Genomic DNA, 26,772 nt, shown 5'->3' with positions numbered 1-26,772 from the left:
CAGACTACAGCAGTGGAATCTCCTGGCAGGTGATGTTAGGGTTTCCATGTTCCGTGACCATCAAAAGGATCTTGTCCCATTCTTCTTCATGGAAGGTGATCTTGTAGCCTGCAACAACATTGATGGTGTGATGGCAGCCCTCAACATCGTTCACGATCCAGATGAGTGGAGACTGTTCATTGATTCATCGAAGACGAGTCTTAAAGTTGTTTTACTGCATAATGGCAATGTTTTGCCATCAATTCCAGTTGGTCATGCAGTCCATATGAAGGAAACCTATGACAACATGAAACAACTTTTGAGGTGCATAAACTATGACCAACATCAGTGGCAGCTTTGTGGCAATTTGAAGGTCGTTGCTCTCTTGCTTGGTCTGCAGACTGGATACACAATTACTGCCGTTTTCTCTGCGAATGGGATAGTTGTGCAAGAGATTCCCTCTACATCAAGAAAGATTGGCCACTCCGACAGTCATTGGAACCTGGGAGGAAAGGTGTTCAGCATCCACCACTTGTTGAATCAAGAAAGATTTTGTTACCACCCTTACACATCAAGCTGGGTCTGATGAAGAACTTTGTCAAGGCCATTGACAAAACACAAGCAGCTTTCAAGTACCTCCGTGGAAAATGTCCATGGTTAAGTGAAGCTAAGATAAAGGAAGGTGTCTTTGTTGGTCCTCAGATTCGTGAACTTCTTCGAGATGATGCATTTGACCATGCACTGCGTGGCAAGGAAAAGACGACATGGAAAGCCTTCCAGTTAGTGGCAATAAATTTTCTCGGAAACAAGAAGGCAGACACAACAACAGGTTGTTGGTGGAAAACCTTCTCAAGGCATACAAAAGCCTTGGTTGCAACATGTCACTAAAGATACATTTTTTGCACTCTCATCTAGATTTTTTTCCACCGAACTGCGGAGCAGTGAGCGACGAGCATGGCGAGCGATTTCACCAGGACATTGCAACAATGGAGAAACGCTATCAGGGCAAATGGAGCCCATCAATGCTTGCAGACTATTGCTGGACAGTGACAAGAGATGCTCCATTTAATGAATACAAGAGACAAGCCAAGAAGCACCAAGTAGACACTGAATAGGACTAAACTATGTACATAATTTTGTTTCATAATAAATTTTATTTATATAACCCTTTTGCTGATTTTTAAAGTGTTGCATAAACAGGACAGGTGAAATATTATCATGTAAAGCAACCATAAACACATGAAAAGACCTAGGTTTACAATTTATGATTAAAACTCTACTATCTACACAATACACATAGACATAAAATGTAAAAACTTAAATATCTTAGAAACAGTAGCCAATCAGTTGTTTTAATTGTCATATTTGAATTCAGCACATCAAAATACATAATAAATAGCACATTTTATCTCTGAAGCAGACAACTTCTCAAAAATTGTAGACCAGTGTAGCCTCTCTAATTTCCCTTAGCATTTCATCATCATTATCACTGTCCTGGTCAGGTGGTCGATAATAGATCCCTAATGTTATATTCTTATTAGAGCATGAAATTTCTATCCATAGAGATTCTATGGAATATGTGGATTCACTTAAGATTTTTACTTCATTTGATTCTACATTTTCTTTCACATATAGTGCCACTCCACCCCCTGCACAACCTGTTCTGTCCTTCCAATATATTTTGTACCCTGGAATGATTGTGTCCCATTGATTGCTCTCAGTCCACCAGATTTCTGTGATGCCTATTATATCAATATCCTCCTTTATCACAAGGCACTCTAGTTCACCCATCTTATTATTTAGACTTCTAGCATTTGTGTACAAGCACTTTAAAAACTTGTCATTGTTTATTTGTCTGCCCTTTTCTGATGTGTTAGATTCTTTTTTATGTGAATTTTTATCATCTGATCTGGCCCTTACATTATCCTCTTCCATCCTCTGCTCCTGACTATAACCTGGAGATTCTCTATCATTAGACTCTCCCCTAAGAGAAGTCTCTGTCTGATCCACATTCTCCTCTGCAGCAGTCAGCTTTCCCCCATCTCCTAGTTTAAAACCTGTTCTACAACCTTTTTAATGTTTAGTTCCAGCAGCCTGGTTCCATTTTGGTTTAGGTGGAGCCCATCTCTCCTGTATAGGCTCCCCCAATCCCAAAAGTTTCCCCAGTTCCTAATGAATGTAAACCTCATCTCTCTACACCATCGTCTCATCCACGCATTGAGACTCTGAAGCTCTGCCTGGCTACCTGGCCCTGCGCATGGAACTGGGAGCATTTCTGAGAATGCCACCATAGAGGTCCTGGATTTCAGTGTCTTCCCTAGCAGCCTAAATTTGGCCTCCAGGACATCTCTCCTACCCTTCCCTATGTCATTGGTACCTACATGTACCACGACCACCGGCTCCTCCCCAGCACTACACATAAGTCTGTCTAGATGCCTCGAGAGAGCTGCAACCTTCGCACCAGGTAGGCAAGTCACCATGCAGTTCTCCCGGTCATCACAAACCCAGCTATCTAAGTTTCTAATGATCGAATCTCCCATTACTAATACCTGCCTTTTCCTAGCAACTGGAGTTCCCTCCCCCCGGAGAGGTAACCTCAGTGCGAGAGGCAACCCCAGCACCATCTGGAAGGAGGGTCCCAACTATGGGAAGGTTTCCCTCTGCTCCCGTTAACTGCTCTGCTTCCCTGGACTTTTCATCCTCCTCAACAGCACAGGGGATGTCTGACTGGAGGTGGGACAATTCTACAGTGTCCCGGAAAGCCTCATCAACATACCTCTCTGCCTCTCTTAGCTCCTCCAGTTCCGCCACCCTTGCCTCCAGAGTCCGTACGTGGTCTCTGAGAGCCAGGAGCTCCTTGCACCGAATGCACACATACGCCACCCACCCAAAGGGCAGGTAATCATACATGCTGCACTTAGTGCAATAAACTGGATAGCCCCCACTCTGCAGCTGGGCTTCTGCCTGCATTGTCTCCTAGTTAATGAAAGGGTTGTTTAAAGCAAGAAGTTTTGAATGTAGTTTGGTTTATAGGCTTTAAGGGGAATAAAGGGAAACAGATAGAACCGGCAAGGGACCCTCGCTCCCTTCCCACTCCCCTTCCAAACTCCCTTGTGAAACGCCCTGTTAGCAAAGCTCCCTGGTCGCTTGTGCGCTGCTTTATAAAGCCCTGGACTGTGTGAATGCCCCTCTCACTGATTAAGGCTCAGCCACTTACCAGAGGCTTCTAGCTTTCAGACCTTCCTTTGAAGCTCACAGCTTCCAACTGCCAGCCAAAGCACATGGTCCTTCAAACAAACAAACAAACAAACAGACTGACAAACACAAGCTCAGCACACAGCAAGTAACCCCCAAACACAAACAACCACACACTACAAACAGTCACTTACCCCAAGGGTGCTGTATTTGCTCCTCCTTCACCTGGAGAACTCCCTTGCGAAACTCCCTGTTAGCAGTCCACTGGTATTATATTTTCCAGTGTGTTCACTTTGCATTTATCAGCACTGAATAATGGTCAGGATAGTATTTAGTCCTGCCATGAGTGCAGAGGACTGGACTAGAAGACCTCTTGAAATTCTATGAATTTCATCTGCTATTTTCTTGCCCAGTCATTCAGTTTTGTGAGAGCCCTTTGTAACTTTTCGCAGTCTGCTTTGGACTTAACTATCTTGAGTAATTTTGTATGGTCTGCAAACTTTACCACCTCTATGTTTACCCCTTTTTCCAGATCATTTGTGACTATGTTGAACAGCACTGGTCCCAGTACAGATCACTGGGGAACCCCACTATTTACCTCTCTCCGCTGTGAAAACTGACAATTTATTCCTATCATTTGTTTCCTTTAAATCAATTACTGATCCATGAGAGGATCTTCCCTCTTATCCCATGACTCCTTATTTTGCATAAGAGCCTTTGGTGAAAGATCTTGTCAAAGGCTTCCTGAAAGTTCAGGTACACTATATTCACTGGATCACTCTTGTCCACATGTTTTTTTAATACCCTCGAAGAATTCTAATAGATTGATGAGGCATGATTTCCCTTCACAAAAGCCATGGTGACTCTTCCCTAACATATCATGTTTATTTATGTCTCTAATAATACTGTTCTTTACTATAGGTCCAATCAATTTGCCTGGTACTGAAGTTAGGCTTACTGGCCTGTAATTGCCAGGATTGCCTCTGGAGTCTTTTTTAAAAATCGGTGTCACATTAGCTATCCATCTGGCACCGGGTACAGAGGTTGATTTAAGCAATAGGTTACATACTACAGTTAGTAGCTCTGCAATTTCATATTTGCGTTCTTTCAGAACTTTTGGGTGAATACCATCTGGGCCTGGTGACTTATCACTGTTTAATTATCGATTTCAAAACCTTTTCTACTGACACCTCAATCTGGGACAGTTCCTCAAATTTGTCACCTAAAAAGAATGGCTCAGCTGTGGGAATCTCCCTCACATCCCCTGCAGTGAAGACTGATGCAAAAAATTTATTTAGCTTCTTTACAACGTCCTTGTCCCTGAGTGCTCCTTTAGCACCTCGATTGTCCAGTGGTCCCCCTGATTGTTTGTCAGGCTTCCTGCATCTGTTGTACTTAAACAAATTTTGCTGTTAGTTTTTGTCTTTTGCTAGTTGCTCTTCAAATTTGTTTTTTGGCCTGCCTAATTATACTTTTACACTTGACTTACCAGAGTTTATTCTCCTTTCCATTTTCCTCAGTAGGATTTGACTTCCAATTTTTAAAGGACATCTGTTTGTCTTTAACCATCTCTTTTACTCTGTTGTTTAGCCACGATGGCTTTTTTTTTTTTGGTCCCCTTACTATTTTTTTTTTATTTGGGGTATACCCATAGTTTGTACCTCTATTATGGTGTTTTCATAAACGTTTCCATGCAGCTTGCAGGCATTTCACTCTTGTGAGTGTTTCTTTTACATTTAACCAGCCTCCTCGCTTTTGTGTAGTTCCCCTTTTTGAAATGAAATTCTACTGTGGTGGGTTTCTTTGGTATTTTCCTCCCTACAAGGATGTTAAATTTAATTACATTCTGGTCACCATTACGGAGCAGTTCAGCTACATTCACCTCTGGGACCAGATCCTGTACTCCACTTAGGACTAAATCAAGAATTGCCTCTCCCTGTGTGGGTTCCAGGACTAGCTGCTCCAAGAAGCAGTCATTAATGGTGTTTAGAAATTTTATCTCTGCATCCCATCCTGCGGTGACATGTCCCCAGTGAATGTGGGATTGTTGAAATCCCCCATTATTATTGGGTTTTCTGTTTTTGTAGTCTCTCGAATCTTCCTGAGCATTTCACAGTCACCATCACCATCCTGGTCAGGTGCTCAGTAATATATTCCTACTGCTAAAATCTTATTATTCATGCATGGAATTTCTATCCATACAGATAGTTTGATTCACTTAAGATTTTTACTATATTTGACTCTATGCTTTCTTTCACATACAGTGCCACTCCTCCATCAGCGTGACCTACTCTATCATTCCTATATATTTTGTACCCTGGTATTACCGTGTCCATCAATTATCATCGTTCCACCAAGTTTCTGTGGTGCCTATTACATCAATATCCTCATTTAATACCAGGCACTCAAGTTCACCCTTCTTACTATTTAGACTTCTAGCATTTGTATACAAGCACTTACACAATTTGTCAATATTTAGTTGTCTGCCTTCATGTGATGTAATTGAATGGGACTCTTTTCTGTTTGACTGTCTCTTCATTTCCTACCAGTGCTTTATCAACTTCCCTCCTCTCCTCTTTACTAGGCTATAGAATATCCTCTTTAATAAATCCTCCCCTAAGGGATGTGTCAGATCAAACCGTGTGCTCCTTCATACTTGTTGATACTATGATGCTATGGCATACATGCTGAGATAGATAAATGTATGGCTGGAGGGGTGAGGATGGAGATAGATAGATCAGCTGATACACAGGGCTCGTGTGAGATTACATTAGACTTCATGCCTGCTCCAGGGCACACCAACTGGATAGTAAAACACTGGGGCTTGAGTACGGCACTTGTGACATCCCCTGCCCTTGCCGGATCAGCTCTTTGCTTGAGACGTCTGAGGGCGGAGGAGTGAGAAGGCAAAAAGCTCATCCGGGAAAACATTACATGGCATTTAAAGAGGGGTTGGCATTGATTAGGACAGAATATCCAGCACCAGCCTGTTAGAGAAAGGGCCCCCTTCTAGACCTGAGAAGTCATTCACTCCAACCCTCAGTGCAGGGCAGGAGAGCAGCTGCTGCTAACGAGGATGTAGCTACCGAAGAAATTCACCAGACCAGGAGATGTCTGGAGTCAGATAACCAAATCAGAGCTGCAGGAGAAACCCAATTACCAGAAGGGTAATGACCTCCCTGCGCCTGGCTTCCAAGCTAATCTCTTACCAATCGAGTTAAGTGCCGTGTATCTGCACTAATCAAGGCTCACGGTCAAGCTGCAGAGCATTTCCTGGGGATTAATGACCGGCTGCCTTGGGCTGATGGCCTGGGGCTGAGCTGCGGTCGGGAGGGTTATTAATCCCCAGGAAATGGCCCCACCCTCAGGTCATTCCCATTATCAGGAGAATGACACTCTCCTCCCTTGGGTCCGTGATGCTGCTGCAGGGGCTACTGTCCATGTTCAGATCCCAGGCGAAATTCAGGCCTGGCTCACTCCTGGCTATTAATGGCCCCACAGCACTTTCACACATGCAGACATTCTCACATGCATACATACGTGCACAAACACACACGCAGACCCATGCACTTATATTCACGTGTGTGCACACATCCATTCACACTCACAATCATGGGCACATGCACACGTCGACTTGCAGAGCTTTTCCAGTATCGAATCAATTTTGTGCTTTATTTGAGGTAAGGAAATAACCTTCTCGCAGCAAACCTCAGCCCAATTCAAAGCAACAAACGTGGTCACATCGTCTCCGTCTGTCACACTGGAGCATGCCAGCGCTGTATCCCACCAGAAATTTGGTTCCAGCGCCTACAGCAATGAGTGTTATCACCGCTGAGATAGCTGTCCCGTGGATGTGGGGCTGAGGAACTCATTACATTGAAATTATTATGCGAGCCTTAATTTTGTGCATGCGAACAGGCCTCTGTTATTAGGCTGACCAAACAGCAAGTGTGAAAAATCGGGACGGGGGTGAGGGATAATAGGAGCCTATATAAAAAAAGCCCCAAATATCGGGACTGTCCCTATAAAATCAGGACATCTGGTCACCCTATCTGTTATCAGAAAAAGGAAGCTATTATTATTACTGCCTCACAAACTACGCTGGCACATCCCAGTGGAACTGCCACTCAGTTTGCAGCCCTTTGGCATTTTATTGTGGCCATTTCTACAACACATCAGTCCATGATGAAACAGAAGAACAAATGCAGCCATGCAGGAAATGCTTCTCAGATCCCAGAACCTGCCCCAGGCCAAGACATGTGGAGACGCCCAACATAAAGCAAGGGAAAGAAGGAGTGAAACAGGTGCAGGATTTCTTGACATGCTGGTGCCCTCTTGTGGCGGGAAGGAAGAATGTGGGAGCAGTATGGCCCAAGGTAGTTGAGGTTTCGGGGTCAGACTGTGAGCAATGGGGTCAGGGCATGGGGCTGAGGTAAGACAGGGCCTTACAGTGGGATTTGCATAGCTGCTTACTCTGCCTGGGGAGTTTTTGCCCCTTTATAGAGAGGCTGGAGTTTACACACTCATTTGGGGAGTGAAACAACAAAACTGGTAAGCTATGATGTAGCTCTCCAGAGGAGGCACTGGTGAAAGGAAGGGGCTCAAGTGAACAGAACTGGACTACGAAGGTCTTTTTTCTGTCTAGGCACTCGGTTCAAATCCAGACTAGGTTTGCAATGGCAACAGTTCAGCACAATCTACAGACTAGATACTAATGCAATTTCTCTCTTCCCTCCCAGCCTAAAGGAGAATTAATTTGAACAGTTCATAGAATTTTGTTTGCACATTTATGTTTGTGTGAGTGAGTGAGTGGGAGTGTTCTGTGTGCTTGTGTGTGTGTGTGTGTGTGTGTGTGTGTGTGCATGTGAATCTGTATCTATGGGGGAGGGGGAAGAATATGTGGAGGGAAAACTAAGCTGAATCAATGTTTTGCATTGAAGGTCTCTAATTCCAGGGTCTTTCCCATCTTGTGGTGGTGAGTTCCACAGTCTAAGGGCTTGTCTACACTGGCAATTTACAGCGCTGCAACTTTCTCGCTCAGGGGTGTGAAAAACCACCCCCCGGAGCGCAGCAAGTTACAGCGCTGTAAAACGCCAGTGTAGACAGTGCACCAGTGCTGGGAGCTGCGCTGCCAGTGTCGGTAGCTACGCCCCTCATGGAGGTGGGGTTTTTAGAGTGCTGGGAAAGCTCTCTCCCAGCGCTGCGCCGTGACCACACAAGCCACGTTAAAGCGCTGCTTTATTGTTGCCAGTGTAGACTAGCCCTAAGTCCATCTCCTGTGTAAATTCAGTCTCCCAAAGACCCAAGCCTCTTACTATAGGTGGGCAATTTCCTTGTTCCAGTAGAATAGAGCCATCACAGGAGGTCATAGTCAAGGAAAGGCCGTCGATCTCTCAGGTAGCCAGGGCCAATCCAATGCAAGGTTTTCAATATCAGGATGGAGGCCTTGAATTGGACTGTCTATTGAGCCACTGCGAACAGCAGACCATGGGGACAGTGTGTTCATGGCAGCTTATGCCACTAAGCTGGTTACTGCTGTGTCCTTTACTAGCGTGTATTTTCTTCCCTAGATTTAGGACCTGATCTAAAGCCCCTGGGCGCCTTTCCACTGGCTTCAATGGGCCCACAGTGACCACAGGGATTATCTCTGGGCAGATTGCTGAAGGAAAAGGTCTTTTCTTCTCACTATCCCATTCTTTAACTTTGCTGAGTGGCTTTGAAAACAATCCCAAGGGGCTGCAAATCACAGGGCCGCCTCTTCAGCTTCTCTCCTCCATGCTACTCGTCTTTCATTCCCAACAATATGCACTCGGGAATAACAAAAGCCACTGGGATGAAGGCAAAGAGCCAGTGATGTGATGGCTGGTTGTGAGGCACCTGCTCCAACAATGGGAAATCGGTGCAACAGACCAGGTGGCAGCAAGGGGACGATTGGGTAGGATGACCAGATGTCCCGATTTTATAGGGACAGTCCCAATTTTTGGGTCTTTTTCTTATATAGGCTCATATTACCCCCCACCCCTGTCCTGATTTTTCACACTTACTGTCTGGTCACCCTACGAAGGGGTAATCTCAATCCCAGGGCAACTGCCATGCAGCTACACAAGGACAGAGACTGGCCCACCACCTGTATCTGGACAGTCGGCTCATGGAGGGGGAGGGCTCTGATCATATCCAAACCTGGCTCGTGAAGGGGGACACTCACCTTGAGCGCTTCCTTGTGGCCGGGTGCAGTGCTGCAGTCCTTTTCCGTCTCCTGGCGCCCCCAGTAGGTTGTCGACCTCGCTGGGCAGGTCTTCAGTGGCTTGATGGCCCCCAACCAGGTCGCACAGTCACAGTGAACCTCTTCCAGGGTAGCAAAGAGTCCAACAAATGCACAGTCTGTGTGTCCTCACTAGGGTCTCCAGCGCCTGCTCGGGGCCCTTTAAATGCAGCCCTTTGCTCGGGCATCCAAACCAGCCCTGCCCCTTCTTGGGGCTTAGGTTAGGCTTGTCCCCATTTCACAGGGTTTATCCCATTTTGCCAGTGGCTGGCAGGCAACTCAGGCCCATCCACTGCCCTGGGCTCCAACCCAGGGACCCCGTGCCCAGCAGCCACACACTGCTCCCTGAAATCCTTCGCTGCTACTTCCCTGGGCCTCTTCCCATCTGCCCCTCTGTCTTCACCCTTTGCTTAGGGCCAGAGGCTCAGGCCCCTCTCTCGCTGTGAATCCCGCTGTGCCTGTGCAGCCAGAGCTAACCCTGGCAAATGCTCAGGCTCCCTTGGCCAGAGATGAGCTCTCCTCCCTGCCCCTGATCCCAACCAGGGACTGCCCTCCCAGGGCCCACAGCTCCTTTTAGCTGAGCCTATGGCTCTGACTGGCTGTTGCTAGCCCTTCTAGCCCTTGGAGGACCAGGGTTCTGTAGTTTCCAAGGTGACTGCTCTGGAGAGGCCTCTCTAGGCAAGCCTGGAGGACCCACCTTCACTGCTCCCTTCATCCCACATCGCCACTTCCAGAAGCGGGATGTAGTAGAACCACAGGACCTCCTGTAGGGAGCTACAAAGGCCAGGTGCACCCCTTCCCGTATCTACATCCCCACACCCACAAAGAGCAATAACAGGAGAGGTGCTACAGCCTCCTCTACCCAGCACACCATTAGCGTACAGCTGCAGGTGGTGAAGAACAATGAGAGACTAGCACATTGTAACATGAGACGAGCAGCTGTTTTTGTCATTGCTAATAAACATCTGAGGGAACTACAAAAGCCAGTTGTAGCTAGAGGGACGAGCATCATGCCGAATGTATCTCCACCCACTCATCAGATCGCTAGGTGTATAACTATTCTAAATAATCATTATTCATATCTGTAGCACTTAGAAACGCAAGGCCGGGATCAGGGTCCCACTGGGCGAGGTACTGTACAAACACGGAACAGTTAATGAAAGTCTTACATGGCCAAGGAACCCATTGCCCCATCTAAACACAACAGGTCCATGCAGTATACTAGGAAGCAGCATTATCTGCACAATAGTTACAGTCAGGGTTTGCTTTCCTTTATAAGGCCAATTCAGGCCCTGCTGCAAAAATCCCCAGTAAACGTCCTTGCAGCTTTGGAACGGGAGGCCAGGATCCAGTGGGAATGTTCTGACCCAATTTGAGGTTGTTGGGACAGGCTGGTTTCAAGGTCTGGGACAGAGAGAAGCTGGAGCTAATCCGACTTGGAACATTCTTTTTAGCCAACAGGAGCAATGGAAAAGTGAATGTACCGCGTTATCCAGTGTTGCATTAGAAATGGCCCCAGACCTACCGCGAGGCTACGATACCCTTAGAACTGTAACTCCTGTGAGGACAAGCTTCCCAAAGTTTACCTGGCCTCTGGCTCAGCTGCCGGGCCGCACCTCAGCTCCACAAATGGAGAAGCTAATTTTGTTTGCGACTCACCCAACTCTCATGATTTTTTTCTCTTTTATTTTTACAAAAAAAATTGTAAACATCAAAACAGTTAGAGGCCTTCTCCCTTTACCACAAACTGAAATGTTTTCCTAATGTTCCATAGCAGTGTTGTTGGTAAGAGATGGGAGGTGAGGATGGAATCATTTTAGAAGCATGACATTTGTCATAAAAATAAGAAAATGTCGACAATATTTGCAAAAAATCTCGTTTTTGAAAAATAAAAACCATTTTTAATTAAAATACTCTTCCCTTGACAAATGTTAACCAGCGTGACATGCAGGGATCCAGGTAAGCCCCAGGCAACCCATCTGAGCTCACTTCTACACGGGAAAGTTTTATGAGTTATAGAGGTATAGTTATCCCAAAACAGCCCCCTGGACAGATTCTCTCATGCTGGTATAAGAGTGGCTTTTTTCTGTTTAGCATTAACTTCTCCCAAATGCCGTAAGCTAACCCATTCCAAAAGTCCTGAATCTGAAAGTGAATCCTTCCCATGCCATCAGACATCACTCAGGGCATGAGCAAGGCTCTGCCATCACTGTCTATCATGCTGTTTGCTGGAATGGGAATCTTGTTCTACTTCTAGAACTTAACTGTTTTATGGAGCTCTGCTGTTGACCTACTGCTAAACCCCCAACCTGGAGGAGCAGTGGACTGCTTCTCATCTGGTCTCCACCCATCAATCTGTCCAGCTTGGGAGGTCCTGCCCTGTGCTGGCCCACCAGCAACCCTCTCAGGGTCATTGGGTCATAGATACATTGATTTTAAAGCCAATTGGAATCGTTAGATCATCTAGTCTGACCTCCAGTGTAACTCAGGCAAGAGACTTTCACCCAGTTACCTCTGCATTGAGCCCAATAACTTGTGTTTGACTAAAGCATCTTCCAGAAAGGCGTCCAGCCTTGATCTGAATACATCAGGACTTGCAGAATCCTTTGAGCACACAAACCTTCCCACGGTGTCACGGTGTAGTCCCAGGGAAGGGGAAAAAAGAGCGGCCTTTTATAGAGGAATAAGAATGGCCACAGAGGGAGTTATACCGTTACCAATATAATTAGATCCCTTTAAATTCACAGCTTGGGTTATACCTGCGTAACCTTACCTGGGAAGTCCAGCTGCTCCGGTGGATGGGTTTTTAGCAGAGGGCAGCTTTCATGACAATCATCTTTGGCTTAGCAGCTCCACCTTGTGGTGAAACTCGATATTTCCTCCTAACAACAGGAATGGGCTCAGGGTGCAAGGTGACCCCCTGGTTTGCCAGCCCCACGCGTTCAAACAGCACAAGTCAGGCCTGACAAACCAGGATGTTATTGTTTAAAAGCTCATGATTCTGAAGCCAATAAATGTTGGGCTCTGTTGATTCACCTCCTGGTGCTTGAACCTCTAGGGGGGCATGGTTTTAAGCTTTTATCTGCAACCATGAGGGCTAGAAGCTCACGGGGAAGGGGGGAGCGGGGTAAATGGAAGACAAGAACCACATCTAATCACATGACTCCAGGAGCAGGGGGTTTAAGGAAAACACCAAAGCAGCTCCTGGGAGAGAGGGAGTTAGGCCTGGGTACAGTTAGTGTCTGGGGGAGGGAAGGTGCAGGGAAACCAGACCACTGTTCCTTGAAGGGCCTGGGACCAGAGCCCTGTCGGACAGGTCAGACAAAGCTCCTGGCTCTCCCAGGGTTTGGGGTTATGAGACCCACCAGGAAGAGTTCAGAGACTGATTAGTTGATTGGGAATGGGAGTCAAAGGGAGACTCCAAGCCTGCTGAAGGGGATCTCAGCTGCTGGGGGAAAGGAAACAGCACCCACAGGGCCCCAGTAAGGAGACCTGTGCAACCCCCTAAACTTGAGGGGAGAGATTGCAGGCCAGGACTTAAAGGGACTCAGTCCCTAGCAGGAGGGATGAGAAAAGCCCTGAACCTATGGGGCAAAAAAGGAGCTCTGTGGGGAACTGGGAGGCTGTTTAATACATTAGACCTCAGGACAGGGAAACTGAGGCATGGCCCCCTATTTCACATGTAGGTGAATGAGCTCCATCACAGAAGGTGGTTGTTAGGATGTCATTTCCTGGTTTAAAAGCTATTGCAGTTTTTCTGTTTCCCTGTCAATGCTTAGCTGGGGCTGCTCAGTTGGCCCCAATCCTGCAGATGTATACATAGGTGTAACTTTACTCATGTGAGTAGAGCCACTCGTGTCCAGGGAGTAAAGCTGGGGTGGGGTGGCATATAAGTGTTTGCAGAAGCAGGCTTGGTCCCTTCCTCTCTTGCTGCGGGATCAGGCCAGGCGGGGTTAGCGGGTGCAGGGAGCCCTTTGCACCCTTGTGCCTGATACTGCACACCTACTGCAACTCGCAATGTGGGATGAGAGCAGCCACCGCTGGGCCACTACTGCCCCTCCCAGGAAGGTGGGCGGAGCATGGGGAGGGGCTGGGATTTTCCCCCTCCATACACCAGCTAGCACAGCTGAGTCAGCACAGAGGGGCAGGGTGGCTGCACCAGGAAAGGTTCCTTCCCCAGTGGAGTAAGTGGACCAAGGAGGAAGCAGGGACAAAACCCTAACTGACTGTACAGGAAACAGAGACGCGGAGTCTCCCCAGAGGCACACGCACAAAGTCACCCAACAAGAAATACGAGAGAGAGCGTCTCATCCCAGTCAGCCTCTGCTCTCAGTGTGAGGATCACAGCTACAGCACTGTCAGCCAGAGGTGCACAGGGACAGGGTCCCTTCAACATTCCCTGCGTTTGTGATGCTGATGCTGTCTGTTATTGTGGGGACCCAGCAGGTGAGGTAAAGCGGTGCTGGCCGAGAATCGCTTTGATTTAAAGTGAGTTGATGTTTAAAGGGCCTGATCCTGAGCAGACAGATTCACAAAGGTATTTAGGCATCTGACTCCTATTGGTTTCGATGGGTGTTATGCACCTAAGTACCTCTGTAAATCTGGGCTGAAATGTCACCAGGACTTTATGGTCTCAAGTAATTGGGTGTGAGAGTAGTGGGTGTCAGCAGCTCCGGAATGGACAGGAGTCACCACTAGAGCTGGATGAAAACTCTTTGTTAAACCACAAGCTCAGTTCATAGAGGCCTTTTTTGGTTTGCAGATCAGTCCCGATTCCTGCGACTGCCACCATTTCCCATACGGCCTCACCAACCAGTTTGGATGAAGAATTTCCCAACTTTGCCCAATGTGAGCAGACTCCTGTACCGAGAGCTGGTCAATCATTTTCCAATGCTGAAAATGCTGTTTCATCAACATCGAAACTTTCCAGGAGAACGTGTCGATTTCAGCAGAATTTCATCCTTGTTCCGTTTCGACCTTCTCAGGATGAAACATTTCGATTTATCACTTTGAAATGACTGTTTGTGTCAAATTTTAGTTTAGTTTAGTTTATACAAAAATATCAACTAAATGTTTTGATTTCATCAAAATGAAATGTTTCCGTTGACCCACAATGAATTTTTCCTTTTGAAAATTGTGTTTTGTGGGAAATTTCAAATTTCAGTGTTTCGTTCCGATACAGGATGAAAACAAATTTTGAAGCGTCAGAATGTCCCGTGGGAATAGCACAACCGCTGGCTACTTTGTGAACTGGTCATGGAGTGTGAATGGTCACATGGTGTGTTTTTGCTCCCTGATTGGATCAATGAAACTTTGTAACCGCAGAGTGGTAACTAGAAATTGATACATTCATGAATGACTGGGAGGAACCCAGATCCCTTCACGACGGTGACGGGCCCTGTCATGTAGTCAAAGGTTAATGGGATGGCTCACTGATGTGGAAACACTGCACCAAGGCTTAATAACCACAGTGAAATCTTTCTATGAGCTCAGCGTGACACAAGCAGCTGATAAGAGACCTTGCTTAGATGGCTCTGGAGAACTGTGACACCTTTCAGAGGTTTCCATGCTCCTAATAGGGAATTCAACAGCTTGTTTAACACATCCACATCAGCACCAGACCACCACGAGGGGGCGTGTCGTCTGGATCAGAGAGCTCCCTTAGAGGGCAAGTACAGTCCGGCTTGGAGACCTCCACAAGGGGACAGTGTAGTCCAGCCCAGAGACCCCCTGAGGGTCATACCATCTGGCCCGGAGACCTCCCTGAGGGGTGTACAGCCTGGTCCAGAGATCCCCTGAGGGGCATACCATCTGGCCCAGTGACCCCCTTAGGGGTGTACAGCCTGGCCCAGAGACTTTCTCCAGGGTATAAGTGGCCCAGCCAGGGGAGGGCATTTTTGGCCCAGCATCCCACAAACATGGATTGTGCAAATCAAGGCCAAGGGCTAACCCTGCTCCTGCTCCTGCCCTGGCCACTACATGCCACCAGAAATGAGCTGCAGGGGACTGGGGGAGAGCTTCCGTGGTGCAGGAGCAGCCCCCACTGTAAGTAGCCTGCCAGGGCCAGGAGCGGGAGTAATACAGTGAAGCTATCCAGCTCCATTCATCACAGCATGGGTGTAAACTGGGCAATATAAACCCTAAGAACACTGGGGGCAGCACACCAGGAGCCTGCCCATTTTATGGGACCTGGGGCTACCATGAACAGGGGCCATTAAAGGAAACCAGGGAAGGTAGAGATGGACATAGGAGATGGAAGTGTTGAGAGTCTCTGGGTTAGGCTAAAAGGGGTAAAAAACAAGGGAGATGTCATGCTAGGAGTCTACTACAGGCCACCTAACCAGGTGGAAGAGGTGGATGAGGCTTTTTTTAGGCAACTAACAAAATCATCCAAAGCCCAAGATTTGGTGGTGATGGGGGACTTCAACTATCCGGATATATGTTGGGAAAATAACACAGCGGGGCACAGACTATCCAACAAATTCTTGGACTGCATTGCAGACAACTTTTTATTTCAGAAGGTTGAAAAAGCTACTAGGGGGGAAGCTGTTCTAGACTTGATTTTTAACAAATAGGGAGGAACTCGTTGAGAATTTGAAAGTAGAAGGCAGCTTGGGGGAAAGTGATCATGAAATCATAGAGTTTGCAATTCTAAGGAAGGGTAGAAGGGAGAACAGCAAAATAGAGACAATGGATTTCAGGAAGGCAGATTTTGGTAAGCTCAGAGAGCTGATAGGTAAGGTCCCATGGGAATCAAGACTGAGGGGAAAAAGAACTGAGGAGAGTTGGCAGTTTTTCAAAGGGACACTATTAAGGGCCCAAAAGCAAGCTATTCCGCTGGTTAGGAAAGATAGAAAATGTGGCAAAAGACCACCTTGGCTTAACCACGAGATCTTGCATGATCTAAAAAATAAAAAGGAGTCATATAAAAAATGGAAACTAGGACAGATTACAAAGGATGAATATAGGCAAACAACACAGGAATGCAGGGGCAAGATTAGAAAGGCAAAGGCACAAAATGAGCTCAAACTAGCTACGGGAATAAAGGGAAACAAGAAGACTTTTTATCAATACATTAGAAGCAAGAGGAAGACCAAAGACAGGGTAGGCCCACTGCTTAGTGAAGAGGGAGAAACGGTAACAGGAAACTTGGAAATGGCAGAGATGCTTAATGACTTCTTTGTTTCGGTCTTCACCAAGAAGTCTGAAGGAATGCCTAACATAGTGAATGCTAATGGGAAGGGGGTAGGTTTAGCAGATAAAATAAAAAAAGAACAAGTTAAAAATCACTTAGAAAAGTTAGATGCCTGCAAGTCACCAGGGCCTGATGAAATGCATCCTAGAATACTCAAGGAGCTAATAGAGGAGGTATCTGAGCCTCTAGCTATTATTTTTGGAAAATCATGGGAGATGGGAGAGATTCCAGAAGACTGGAAAAGGGCAAATATAGTGCCCATCTATAAAAAGGGAAATAAAAACAACCCAGGAAACTACAGACCAGTTAGTTTAACTTCTGTGCCAGGGAAGATAATGGAGCAAGTAATTAAGGAAATCATCTGCAAACACTTGGAAGGTGGTAAGGTGATAGGGAACAGCCAGCATGGATTTGTGAAGAACAAATCATGTCAAACCAATCTGATAGCTTTCTTTGATAGGATAACGAGCCTTGTGGATAAGGGTGAAGCTGTGGATGTGATATACCTGGACTTTAGTAAGGCATTTGATACGGTCTCGCATGATATTCTTATCGATAAACTAGGCAAATACTATTTAGATGGGGGTACTATAAGGTGGGTGCATAACTGGCTGGATAACTGTACTCAGAGAGTTGTTATTAATGGTTCCCAATCCTGCTGGAAAGGCATAATGAGTGGGGTACCGTAGGGGTCTGTTTTGGGACCGGCTCTGTTCAATATCTTCATCAACGACTTAGATATTGGCATAGAAAGTACGCTTATTAAGTTTGTGGATGATACCAAACTGGGAGGGATTGCAACTGCTTTGGAGGACAGGGTCATAATTCAAAATGATCTGGACAAATTGGAGAAATGGTCTGAGTTAAACAGGATGAAGTTTAACAAAGACAAATGCAAAGTGCTCCACTTAGGAAGAAAAAATCAGTTTCACACATACAGAATGGGAAGAGACTGTCTAGGAAGGAGTACGGCAGAAAGGGATCTAGGGGTTATAGTGGACCACAAGTTAAATATGAGTCAACAGTGTGATGCTGTTGCAAAAAAAGCAAACATGATTCTGGGATGTATTAACAGGTGTGTTGTGAGCAAGACACGAGAAGTCATTCTTCCGCTCTACTCTGCTCTGGTTAGGCCTCAGCTGGAGTATTGTGTCCAGTTCTGGGCACCGCATTTCAAAAAAGATGTGGAGAAATTGGAAAGGGTCCAGAGAAGAGCAACAAGAATGATTAAGGGTCTTGAGAACATGACCTATGAAGGAAGGCTGAAAGAATTGGGTTTGTTTAGTTTGGAAAAGAGAAGACTGAGAGGGGACATGATAGCAGTTTTCAGGTATTTAAAAGGGTGTCATAAGGAGGAGGGAGAAAACTTGTTCACCTTAGCCTCTAAGGATAGAACCAGAAGCAATGGGTTTAAACTGCAGCAAGGGAGGTCTAGGTTGGACATTAGGAAAAAGTTCCTAACTGTCAGGGTGGTTAAACACTGGAATAAATTGCCTAGGGAGGTTGTGGCATCTCCATCTCTGGAGATATTTAAGAGTAGGTTAGATAAATGTCTATCAGGGATGGTCTAGACAGTATTTGGTCCTGCCATGCGGGCAGGGGACTGGACTCAATGACCTCTCGAGGTCCCTTCCAGTCCTAGAATCTATGAATCTATAAGGTTTCCAGGAGCAGGTTGGTTCTGGGATTCCCAAACCATCCCACCTCCTGGAGGCTAGACACCCTACCTGGCCTCACAGAAATGTCTCTAAACCTCCTCACTGCCTGTCCCTAGTTCTCCAGGTCAGGACCATCTATCTGGGAGACAGGACAGGTGGGAGGGAATTTTCAGGGCCGTGGGAAAGAAGAGGGGATGTCTGGGTGGGGGGTGTTGTGGCCAGGCAGGGGCTGCTGGAGCTGAGGGGCAGGAGGGGAATGCTAAGAGACAGGGATTTTTATCTTCAGTGCCTCGGTGCAACTGTCCAACGTGCTCCAGAGTCATCACCTTCCCAGCAACGCGCCTTTGCCCACATGCCCAGGCTCCCCCAGTGAGGCCATTCACAGAGCAGCCACCATTAGAAAGGCAGATGTATCTGTGCAGGTGCAGCACAGCGGGACTTGACTGCATCCCCCAGGATCCAGGAGAGATCTCTGCACTGGCCTGACTCCCTGGGAGGTGACTCACATGCCCCAAGCAGACACACAAGATTGACAGGGACCCTGGGCCACTGCAGAGCCCAGGGCGGTGTGAGGGGGTGGACAGCTGGACCCTAGTGGGGCGATGAATCTGGCAATCCCAAGAGGGCAGCAGGCCTGGTGCATTCCTTCCTGCTCATCTGTTTTCCATCACTGCTTTTCAGTGGTGGAGGGAGGGAGAGGTCTGTGTGCATGGCAAGCCCCCTGCTCACCGACAGCCAGATCCATAGGGAGAACAGCCTGCAAACTGCCTGGTGGAGAGAGCCTCACCCGGCCAGGGGAGCCCCTTAATGTGTGTCGTAGGGCCATGAGAACTCACGCTGCCTGACTGCAGACAGTGCCCCGGTGTCAGCCCTCGTGGGCTCAAAAGTCTGGCTGGATCCCAAACGTTACTGGGTTTGCCTTCCCCAGTGGAGAGGCTGCTAGAGAAGGAGCAGAGGTGCAGAGAGGGAGGAAGCCAGGGTGGGAAATGGAGCAGACAGCAGACAGAGAGAGCCATGGGGTCAGATGTTAGCTGGTGAATAATGTCAGTCTGAGCCACACAGGCCCAGAGGCTGGGGCAGCACAGCAGAGACAAGCAGAGAGATTCATACAGAGATACAGACTCTGCCATGCACAGGGCTCCTCCTTGTGCCAGCCCAGCTTCGGGGGGCAGGGAGGGGATTTGGCTCCATGGCACAGGCTGCCCAGTAGCTAGAGGGCTTTTCTTTCCATTGAATTATCTTTGAGGAAAACCCTCAAGACTTCAAGTTACAGGGGAGCTGAGTCCTGCTCTTTAACGTGTCTGGAACCCAGCAAGGCGTCACTGGCAGTCCCAGAGCTCCACACTCCATGGGCTTTGCCTGTTCCCACTGCACAGAACCAGCCAGAGACAACATCTGAGCACCTTGGGGCGCTATGGGTACAGTCCACTAGGGAGAAAACAGACTAACAAACTCGCATCACTGAGGATGTTTAATTGAGGCGACTGTGTCCACCACCAATGTCCAGGACACTTTAGTGGCAACTGTTCTAGGGCCGCAAAATAATCACACCAAAGGTAACGGGCAGGGTTCTGTCCTGTGACTTGGTGTCTGAACGCGTTTATCACAAGCGGCCAAGTCCTTGGCATGGCCTCTTGGCTCCAAGGTGGCACCTCCACCAGCCCTGTGCCCCTGAGCTGTCTCAGCACCACCCACCCACTGACTCTGGCGCACGGCCCCCAGCACCTCACCGGGGCACCGGTTCAGCCCCTCGGTCAGAACGAAGTGCAATGCTTGCTAAGTCACGGCGCCATTTCCTGCAACCTCTGGGCATTCCTCAGAGGTTTCCCACGCAAGCACTGGCCAGCAAGCCCACAGGTATTTGCATCATTGCCATCTGCAGGATTTCCATATTGCAGACAATCCAAGGATCCTGCATTGTGCCCAAGAGAAGGGGTCATTCGCCTGGGGGCACTGGGCATCTCTGCAAGTTGGGTTCTAGGCACAGCTCTCTGCCTGGGTCGTGTTTGGAGCATTCTCCAGTCCCGCTCAGGAACTCCTCTTCACCAACAGGACCCAAGGGAACACAGCCGCCAACAGGGCAACTGTTGAGATGAGGAGAACAGCCAGTACAATGGGTGACTGGCAGCACCGCATCCCAAGGGAACTCATGGATGCCCCTGACTCTGGCGCCTCTGTGCCGTGTCCCCTAACCACTGACCTACAGTTCTCCTCCACCAGCGGCATCCCATGATCACTGATCACGAAGACATGGGCTTCCCGAGCCAGGCCGGCCGGCATGGCCATTGAGTCCATGGGGACACCACACATGTTGTCGCTTCTGTCATAGCTCTGCACTGGCATCACAAAATGGCTGGGGACCACCAAGGTGTTGTCTGGCCCTGACTTTGCTAGGTGGGGCAACAAGGAGGGTGAGAGAGCCAGCTCCAGAGGTTGGGGGGACTCCCCTGGTTTGGGAGGCCAGAGGGTCACCTTCTTGCTGAGGAATGTCACGTAGCGGCAGATGGGGCAGATGAGATTGTTCTGGACCTGCCCGTCTAGCCTGGATGAGAGCAGGCACTTCACCAGGCAGTCATGGCAGAAGGTGTGTCCACAGCTCAGTGTCCTCTGGGCAGCCTCCAGCGGGTGGAATTTCTCATAGCACACGGGGCACTCACCCAGGGACTTCCCCTTGCTGATGTGAGTCTCAGATATCCCAGTCATGTCAGCCACACGCTCCGCAACTGGGGGGAAAAGAAATGATGGGCATGAATAACAAATAGCAATGACAGCAGCTAGACCCAGCTACCGGCAATCACATCCTGTTATTAATACTTTACGCTCCCCATTGTCTCTCCCTTGCTCTCTGACTGGCTTCTCTAATTCCCTGTCTTCCAACTGGCTATAAACTCCAAACTCCCAATCCACATGCCCACAATAAATACAGCGGCCTCATCTTCTGACTCCTTCTCTGTCCTGTCTCCCCACTGACCTCCTGTCTTCTCCATCTCTCCTCCCTGTGGTGGCCTGGCCCTGGGAGAAAGGTGCAGCCATCCCCTCCTTCTCCCATGGAAAATGGTACCCTATGCTTTATAGCAGGTGGATCAGGGCAGGGGAGGATCAGATGCTGAGATGGGCATATCGGGGAAGAGCTCTGAGGGGAGCCATCAGAGCCAAGAGATTATAGGAGCCCATCAGAACAGTACAAGAGATGAGTACAATCAAGCTAGGGCTACAGAGAAGTAACAATACAGTCATTATGCAAATCTCTCGATTCTAAATGGCTAACAGTGGTTGCTGGCCAACCAACATACAGGAATGTGTATACCGTATGGTTAGGATAAAGAATTGTATGGCCACTATTAGGGTTACCATATCTAACCAATAAAAAAGGAGGACCCTCCACGGGCCCTGGCCCTGCCCATTTCCCCACCCCCAGCCTCAACTCCGCCCTTTCCAGTCCTAACTCCGCCCCCTCCTCCCTCCCACTCCCAGCCACGCGGAAAGGGCTGCCCAAGCGCTACCGGCTTCAAGGTTTGCCGGGCAGCCCCCAGACCCTGCACCCCCGGCCGGTGCTTCCCCAGTGCAGCTGGAGCCCGGGAGGGGAAGCGCCCAGCTGGGGGCGCAGGGTCTGGAGGCTGCCCGGCAAACCATGAAGCTGGTAGCGCTTGGGCTTCGGGCAGCCCCCTTGCCTCCGGACCCTGCGCCCCCAGCCGGGCACTTCTCCTCCCGGGCTCCGGCGGCGCAGGGTCCGGAGGCATGGGGGCTGCCCGAAGCCAGTAGCGCTCGGCTCTTAAACAGAGCCAAAGAGTCGGGGAGGAGCAGAGCCGCCGCAGCCGGAGGCTCTGCTCCTCCCCTGACTCTTCGGCTCTGTTTAAGAGCCGAGCTGCCCCAGCGCTACCGGCTTCAGGCAGCCCCCATGCCTCCGGACCCTGCGCCGCCGGAGCCAGGGAGGGGAAGTGCCCAGCCGGCGGCTGGGGTCCGGAGGCAAGGGGGCTGCCTGAAGCCCATAGCGCTCGGGCAGCTCGGCTCTTAAACAGAGCCGAAGAGTCAGGGGAGGAGCAGAGCCACCGCGGGAGGGGAAGTGCCTGGCAGGCATTTTCCCGGACATGTTCGGCTTTTTGGCAATTCCCCCCGGACGGAGGCCGGAAAGCCGGACATGTCCGGGAAAAAGAGGACGTATGGTAACCCTAACCACTATGCAAATCAGAAGCCTTCAGCCAATCCAAATTACGTAGCAGAAAGAAGCGCAGAGCTATGTGTTAGTACCTGCATGACATCCCTACTCTCTGGGTGGGTGAGACAATTGTGGAGTGCTACATATATTAGGGTGCTCTGGTGGAGCATTTCTGGAAGAAAGTTCTTCACAAGAATCTCAGCTTCTTTGGGCTTTTGGCTGCCTGGAGCAACAGTTTCTGAATGCAAAATATGAAGGGGAAATGAGCCAATCCATAGCTGGGGCTGGCTAACCCTGCCCAGTGCCAGATGGCAGATGCAACAAGCCATCTAGGAAATACCCCCTCTGGCCCAGGAGGACCTCCAGATTTCACTGGAAGCAGCTAAAAAGCTCATCAGTGTGTGGGATGTACAGCCAGGCCAAGAGCTACCACCCTGCCCATGCCACTCGGAAAGGAGGTGCTCCCACACCACGGGAAAAGCCAGATAGAGTTAAAAAAATGGGGCGAAGCCAGGTCAGAGGGGAGAATGGGGAGCAGGTTTCACAGGACAGTCAGTTTCACGGTGGTGCATGTGCAATCAGATAGGTAGGTAGGTAGGCTTTAAACAAAAGATTGAAGCTGTCCACAAACCAGTTGAACATTTCATACACTGGAGACTGGTTGTGTTGGCCCCACCGCCCTTTCTGGGTTTTCCCCTGAGGTATGTGTAACGCTGGAGAATGATGCCATCTCTTCTCATCTCTCAGCTTGGGAGACTGCAGTCCTCTGTTTAATCACTGAAATGCTGCAACACCCGCAGCAGCAGCAGGGCATGCTTGCCCTACAACGTGCCTTTGCCCTGCCCTGCAGGGCTGGGACCGGAGTTCAGTTTCCGTGACCCATTCGGTCCTTTGTGTCCCTGCTGAGACTGACAGTGCCAACAGCAAAAGTGTTTTTTGTCAGGTTGACACCTAAGACACCAGCCAATTCCTCTCCGTGCACAGAGCAGACTTCTCAGGGCAAGCTGGGAGGTAGTCACTTTCACAGGGTCATACAGTTCAATGCCAGAAGGGACCACTAGGATCATCTACTCTGATCTCCTGCATAACACAGGCCAGATAATTCCCCTGGTAAAACCTGCGTCAAGCCTGTAACATCTGTTTGAGCTACAGCAGATCATTTAGAAAGACATCCGCTTTTGCTTTACAGATTGCAAGTGACGGAGACCCCTCCATGTCCATAGGTAAGATGTTCCAATGATTAATTACCCTCGCTGCTAACCATGCGAGCCTTATTTCTAGCCTGAATTTGTCTAACTTTAGCTTCCAACCTTGCAGCTCATCATCTTTTTCTGTTAAATTAAAGGCCCCTTTACTGTCAGAAATCTCTTCCCCATGTAGGTAGTTGTAGACCGTGATCAAATCAACTCTTAACCTTCCCTTGGAGAAACGAAGTTAAAGCTTCTGAACTCTCTCACTATAAGGCAGGTTTTCCAGACCTTGGCTCATTCTTGTAGCTCTTTTCTATGCCCTTTCCAATTTGTCCACCTACTTTTGGAAGTGTGGACCCCAGACCTGGACGCAGTGTCTCTGGAATGGACTCACTACGGTATACAGACGTAATACCGCCTTCCAACACTTACTTGACATTCCCTGCCATGTTTTCTGCCATTGCTGACCTAAACACAGTCTGAACAGGTGTCATAGAGGGAAAGACACAGCGTCCTAACTCACCTCCTCCGCCATCCTAGCCATATCCCTTCTAGTCCAGGGATTTCAGAAATCACAATGGATCACAGTCACACCTGCTGTAAATGGTTACAGCTCCACTGAAGTCCGTGGGAATGGACCCACTTCCACCAACGTGGAATCCGGTCAGTGTGTTTGGAGCCCAGCAGGGACTCAACACCAGCATTTTCTCCCCTATTAACCTAGCTACCAGAGCTACCTGTGAGATGCTCCAGCCCCCAGCTCCCAAGCCTCCTGCCCTTGGAAACATCTTACCTTGTCTATGGCCAGAGTGCAATCGCTTCTCCACCCATAGCTCCTGTGTCCGAGGATCGCGTCCCGCCTGTGTCTGACCTCCCTGCCTCTGCACTGGTGAAGGAGAAGAAGTGCAAGCCACCTATATAACAAGTCGGGGTTTGCTTTGTGCATCATCCCTTCTGTATTGCACAATGGCCATGAGGGAACAGGACAGCTCCCCGGGAGTGAATGTGGTGGAACTCGTTTGTGTTTTAAAGGAGCCAGCAGCAGGTGTCTGAGGTGGCAGGTAATCCAGAAACACCATCATAACATTGTTCACCTCTGCACGGAGCCTGGAATGGAGACATCACTGTTCCTCGTGCTGCATGCATTGCCAGGCCTCTCCCATGCACGAGGCCTCAGTGAAACATGCACCCACCCACCCCCCATTGAATTATCATCTTGTGGTCCTACCAGGTAGAGATGGGTACCCTGGTCTAGCAGCTGGCCTGCCTAGATGTGCTTCCACACTGAGGTTTATAAGCACTAGCTTGCCAGGTATGTTCCAAAGAAGGTTCCCTCTGGCCAAGCCAGGAGGAGCTATGAGCTGTGCTGAACTTGTCCCAGCTGCCTGGTGCTCCTGCATAGTCCTAATACAATCCCCAAGTAAGAAGGCATGTTAAGGTTAATTAATAAGATGTTAAGGGCTTTTTGCTGCTCCCAGTTCCAACCTTAACTCTGCCCCCAGCCCCCACCATCACCTCTGAGTTGGAGATCTTCACCAGTTGCCACATAAATTTGAGTCTCCTTTGCTGGCTTGGGATAAGATTTGCAAAGCTGCCTAGTGGATCTGGACACCCAATTCCCATGAACTGTGATGAGAACTGGGCATACAAATCTCTTAAGTGGCTCTGAGAATCTCATCTTGGATGAGTTCCCATAGCATACTCTCTATTGTTACAATGATATGATCTGCAACCACCCCAGCTAGACTATACAATACAGTGGTTTATTGGGCAGGTGTCAGGGTGTATTACAGGCAGATCCAGGTATTGCTGGGATCTGAAGCCCATGCTGGATAAGGCCCTGGAATCTGCCCAGAGGCAGTGCACAGGTGATTGCACGTCGTCAGCTGCCCATGCAGCATGCAGGGTTCAGAGTGTGTTGGCAGAGGCATAGGATGCACATGGGCACAGCAGAGATGACTCTTGGGTTACAGCGCATGAGCAGATGTCTGGCGAGAGGAGGGGGAGGTGGAATCTGGCAGATACATGTAACCTGAAGCAGGAGGGACCTACACATAGCCCCCGCCCACCCCCTGGCATGGGGCTGGGGCCACTAACAGCTTTTCAGCAGAGCTCAGGGCTTGAAAAGACTTAGAATCCATTTCACCAGAGCAGGGATTTTCACAGGGAGTTGGATGCCAGCTCCCACTGGTTCCCCTCCCCTGCTTTAACATGAATAGGGGCCTGTATGCCCGAGCCACACAGACCCAGGCAGGAAGATTCGGTTGTGGCCTTTAGCTAAATACGCCACCCTGTATCCATGGCAGGTTGGCACAGACTGAGCTCCCGAAGCGGCTCTGGCACTCGGCAAGATTTCCACAACAAAGCTCCGCAAGCCCAAAGCGTGAGTGATTTTGCCCATGAGTAACTTGGCATAAGTAAGGCCTCATTTCTTTGTTCACATATAATGGTCCTATTCACTCGCCTGGCTTGGCCGGCTCTGCTGGAGGGCAGGAGATGTAGAACTTCTGGTCGATACCCAGCAGCGTGCACCTTCCTTGGCAACAGCCCCCCCAAATCCGCTGCCATTGTCTGAATCCATTACCCTTGTACCCCCATTCCAGAGCAGACTGTGCCCCAGTTGTTCGGCTGGAGTGATAACAGTCATGTTTTTAGTGGGGAAGGCTTCCACCCGATGTGAAAAAGCGTCCACATCCACTAACACACCTGTTACCCTATGGCATGAAGGGCAACTCCCCTTTAGAGTCAATTTGAATCCATTCCCATGGACCTCTTGGTGCCTGGCTCATAAGAATCCTGCTATGTTTTCTGTTGGCTGGATCATGTCTGGCACAAACCAGACAAGAATCAAGATGTTCCTTTAGGTCCTGTTCCCATTTGGGCCACCACCCATTTTTGCCAACCTGTCTCTGGCCTTGGCCTGTTTGGGGTGAGCACACTCCATGCACTCACGATAACAAATCTTGTCACATATCCCGTGGTACAACCCAGACCAAACCATCTTCTGCTTTCACACCCAGGAGTCCTTGCTCCATTACTCAGTCATGAACTTCTACCTTCACACCCTGCCTATGAGCTCGCTCCAAGAGCAGACCCGACGCTGAATCCTGGTTCTGGATGCTTTGTAACCGCTCTGC

The 26,772-nt window shown here is 48.9% G+C and overlaps 1 protein-coding gene and 1 long non-coding RNA gene across 2 annotated transcripts in view; one reads left to right on the top strand and one right to left on the bottom strand.

Annotated features, from left to right (window-relative positions):
• The window catches only part of LOC128847892 (uncharacterized), a 46,461-nt gene extending 31,925 nt beyond the window's left edge, over positions 1–14,536 (top strand). The window contains exon 3 of the long non-coding RNA XR_008446960.1: positions 14,199–14,536. This is a non-coding gene — a long non-coding RNA (uncharacterized LOC128847892). The remainder of the gene's footprint in view (positions 1–14,198) is intronic.
• A 5,334-nt stretch (positions 14,537–19,870) lies between these two features.
• On the bottom strand, positions 19,871–24,516 carry RNF222 (ring finger protein 222). The gene is made up of 2 exons (XM_054048020.1): positions 24,429–24,516; positions 19,871–21,012 (listed from the first exon to the last, which is right to left on the bottom strand). Exon 2 carries the CDS (start codon positions 20,990–20,992, stop codon positions 20,318–20,320), a length of 675 nt encoding a protein of 224 aa, XP_053903995.1. The 5' UTR covers positions 20,993–21,012; positions 24,429–24,516; the 3' UTR covers positions 19,871–20,317.
• Positions 24,517–26,772: the final 2,256 nt, after the last annotated feature.

This window comes from Malaclemys terrapin, chromosome 13, assembly GCF_027887155.1.
Source record: "Malaclemys terrapin pileata isolate rMalTer1 chromosome 13, rMalTer1.hap1, whole genome shotgun sequence".
In the NCBI taxonomy this organism is placed as follows: domain Eukaryota; kingdom Metazoa; phylum Chordata; order Testudines; family Emydidae; genus Malaclemys; species Malaclemys terrapin.
Note: the sequence above shows the minus strand (reverse complement) of the source record. Positions and strands in the feature narration are given on the sequence as shown.

Coding starts and splice junctions, on each gene's coding strand:
- RNF222 (XM_054048020.1), bottom strand. CDS start 20,992: ATGACTGGGATATCTGAGACTCACATCAGCAAGGGGAAGTCCCTGGGT.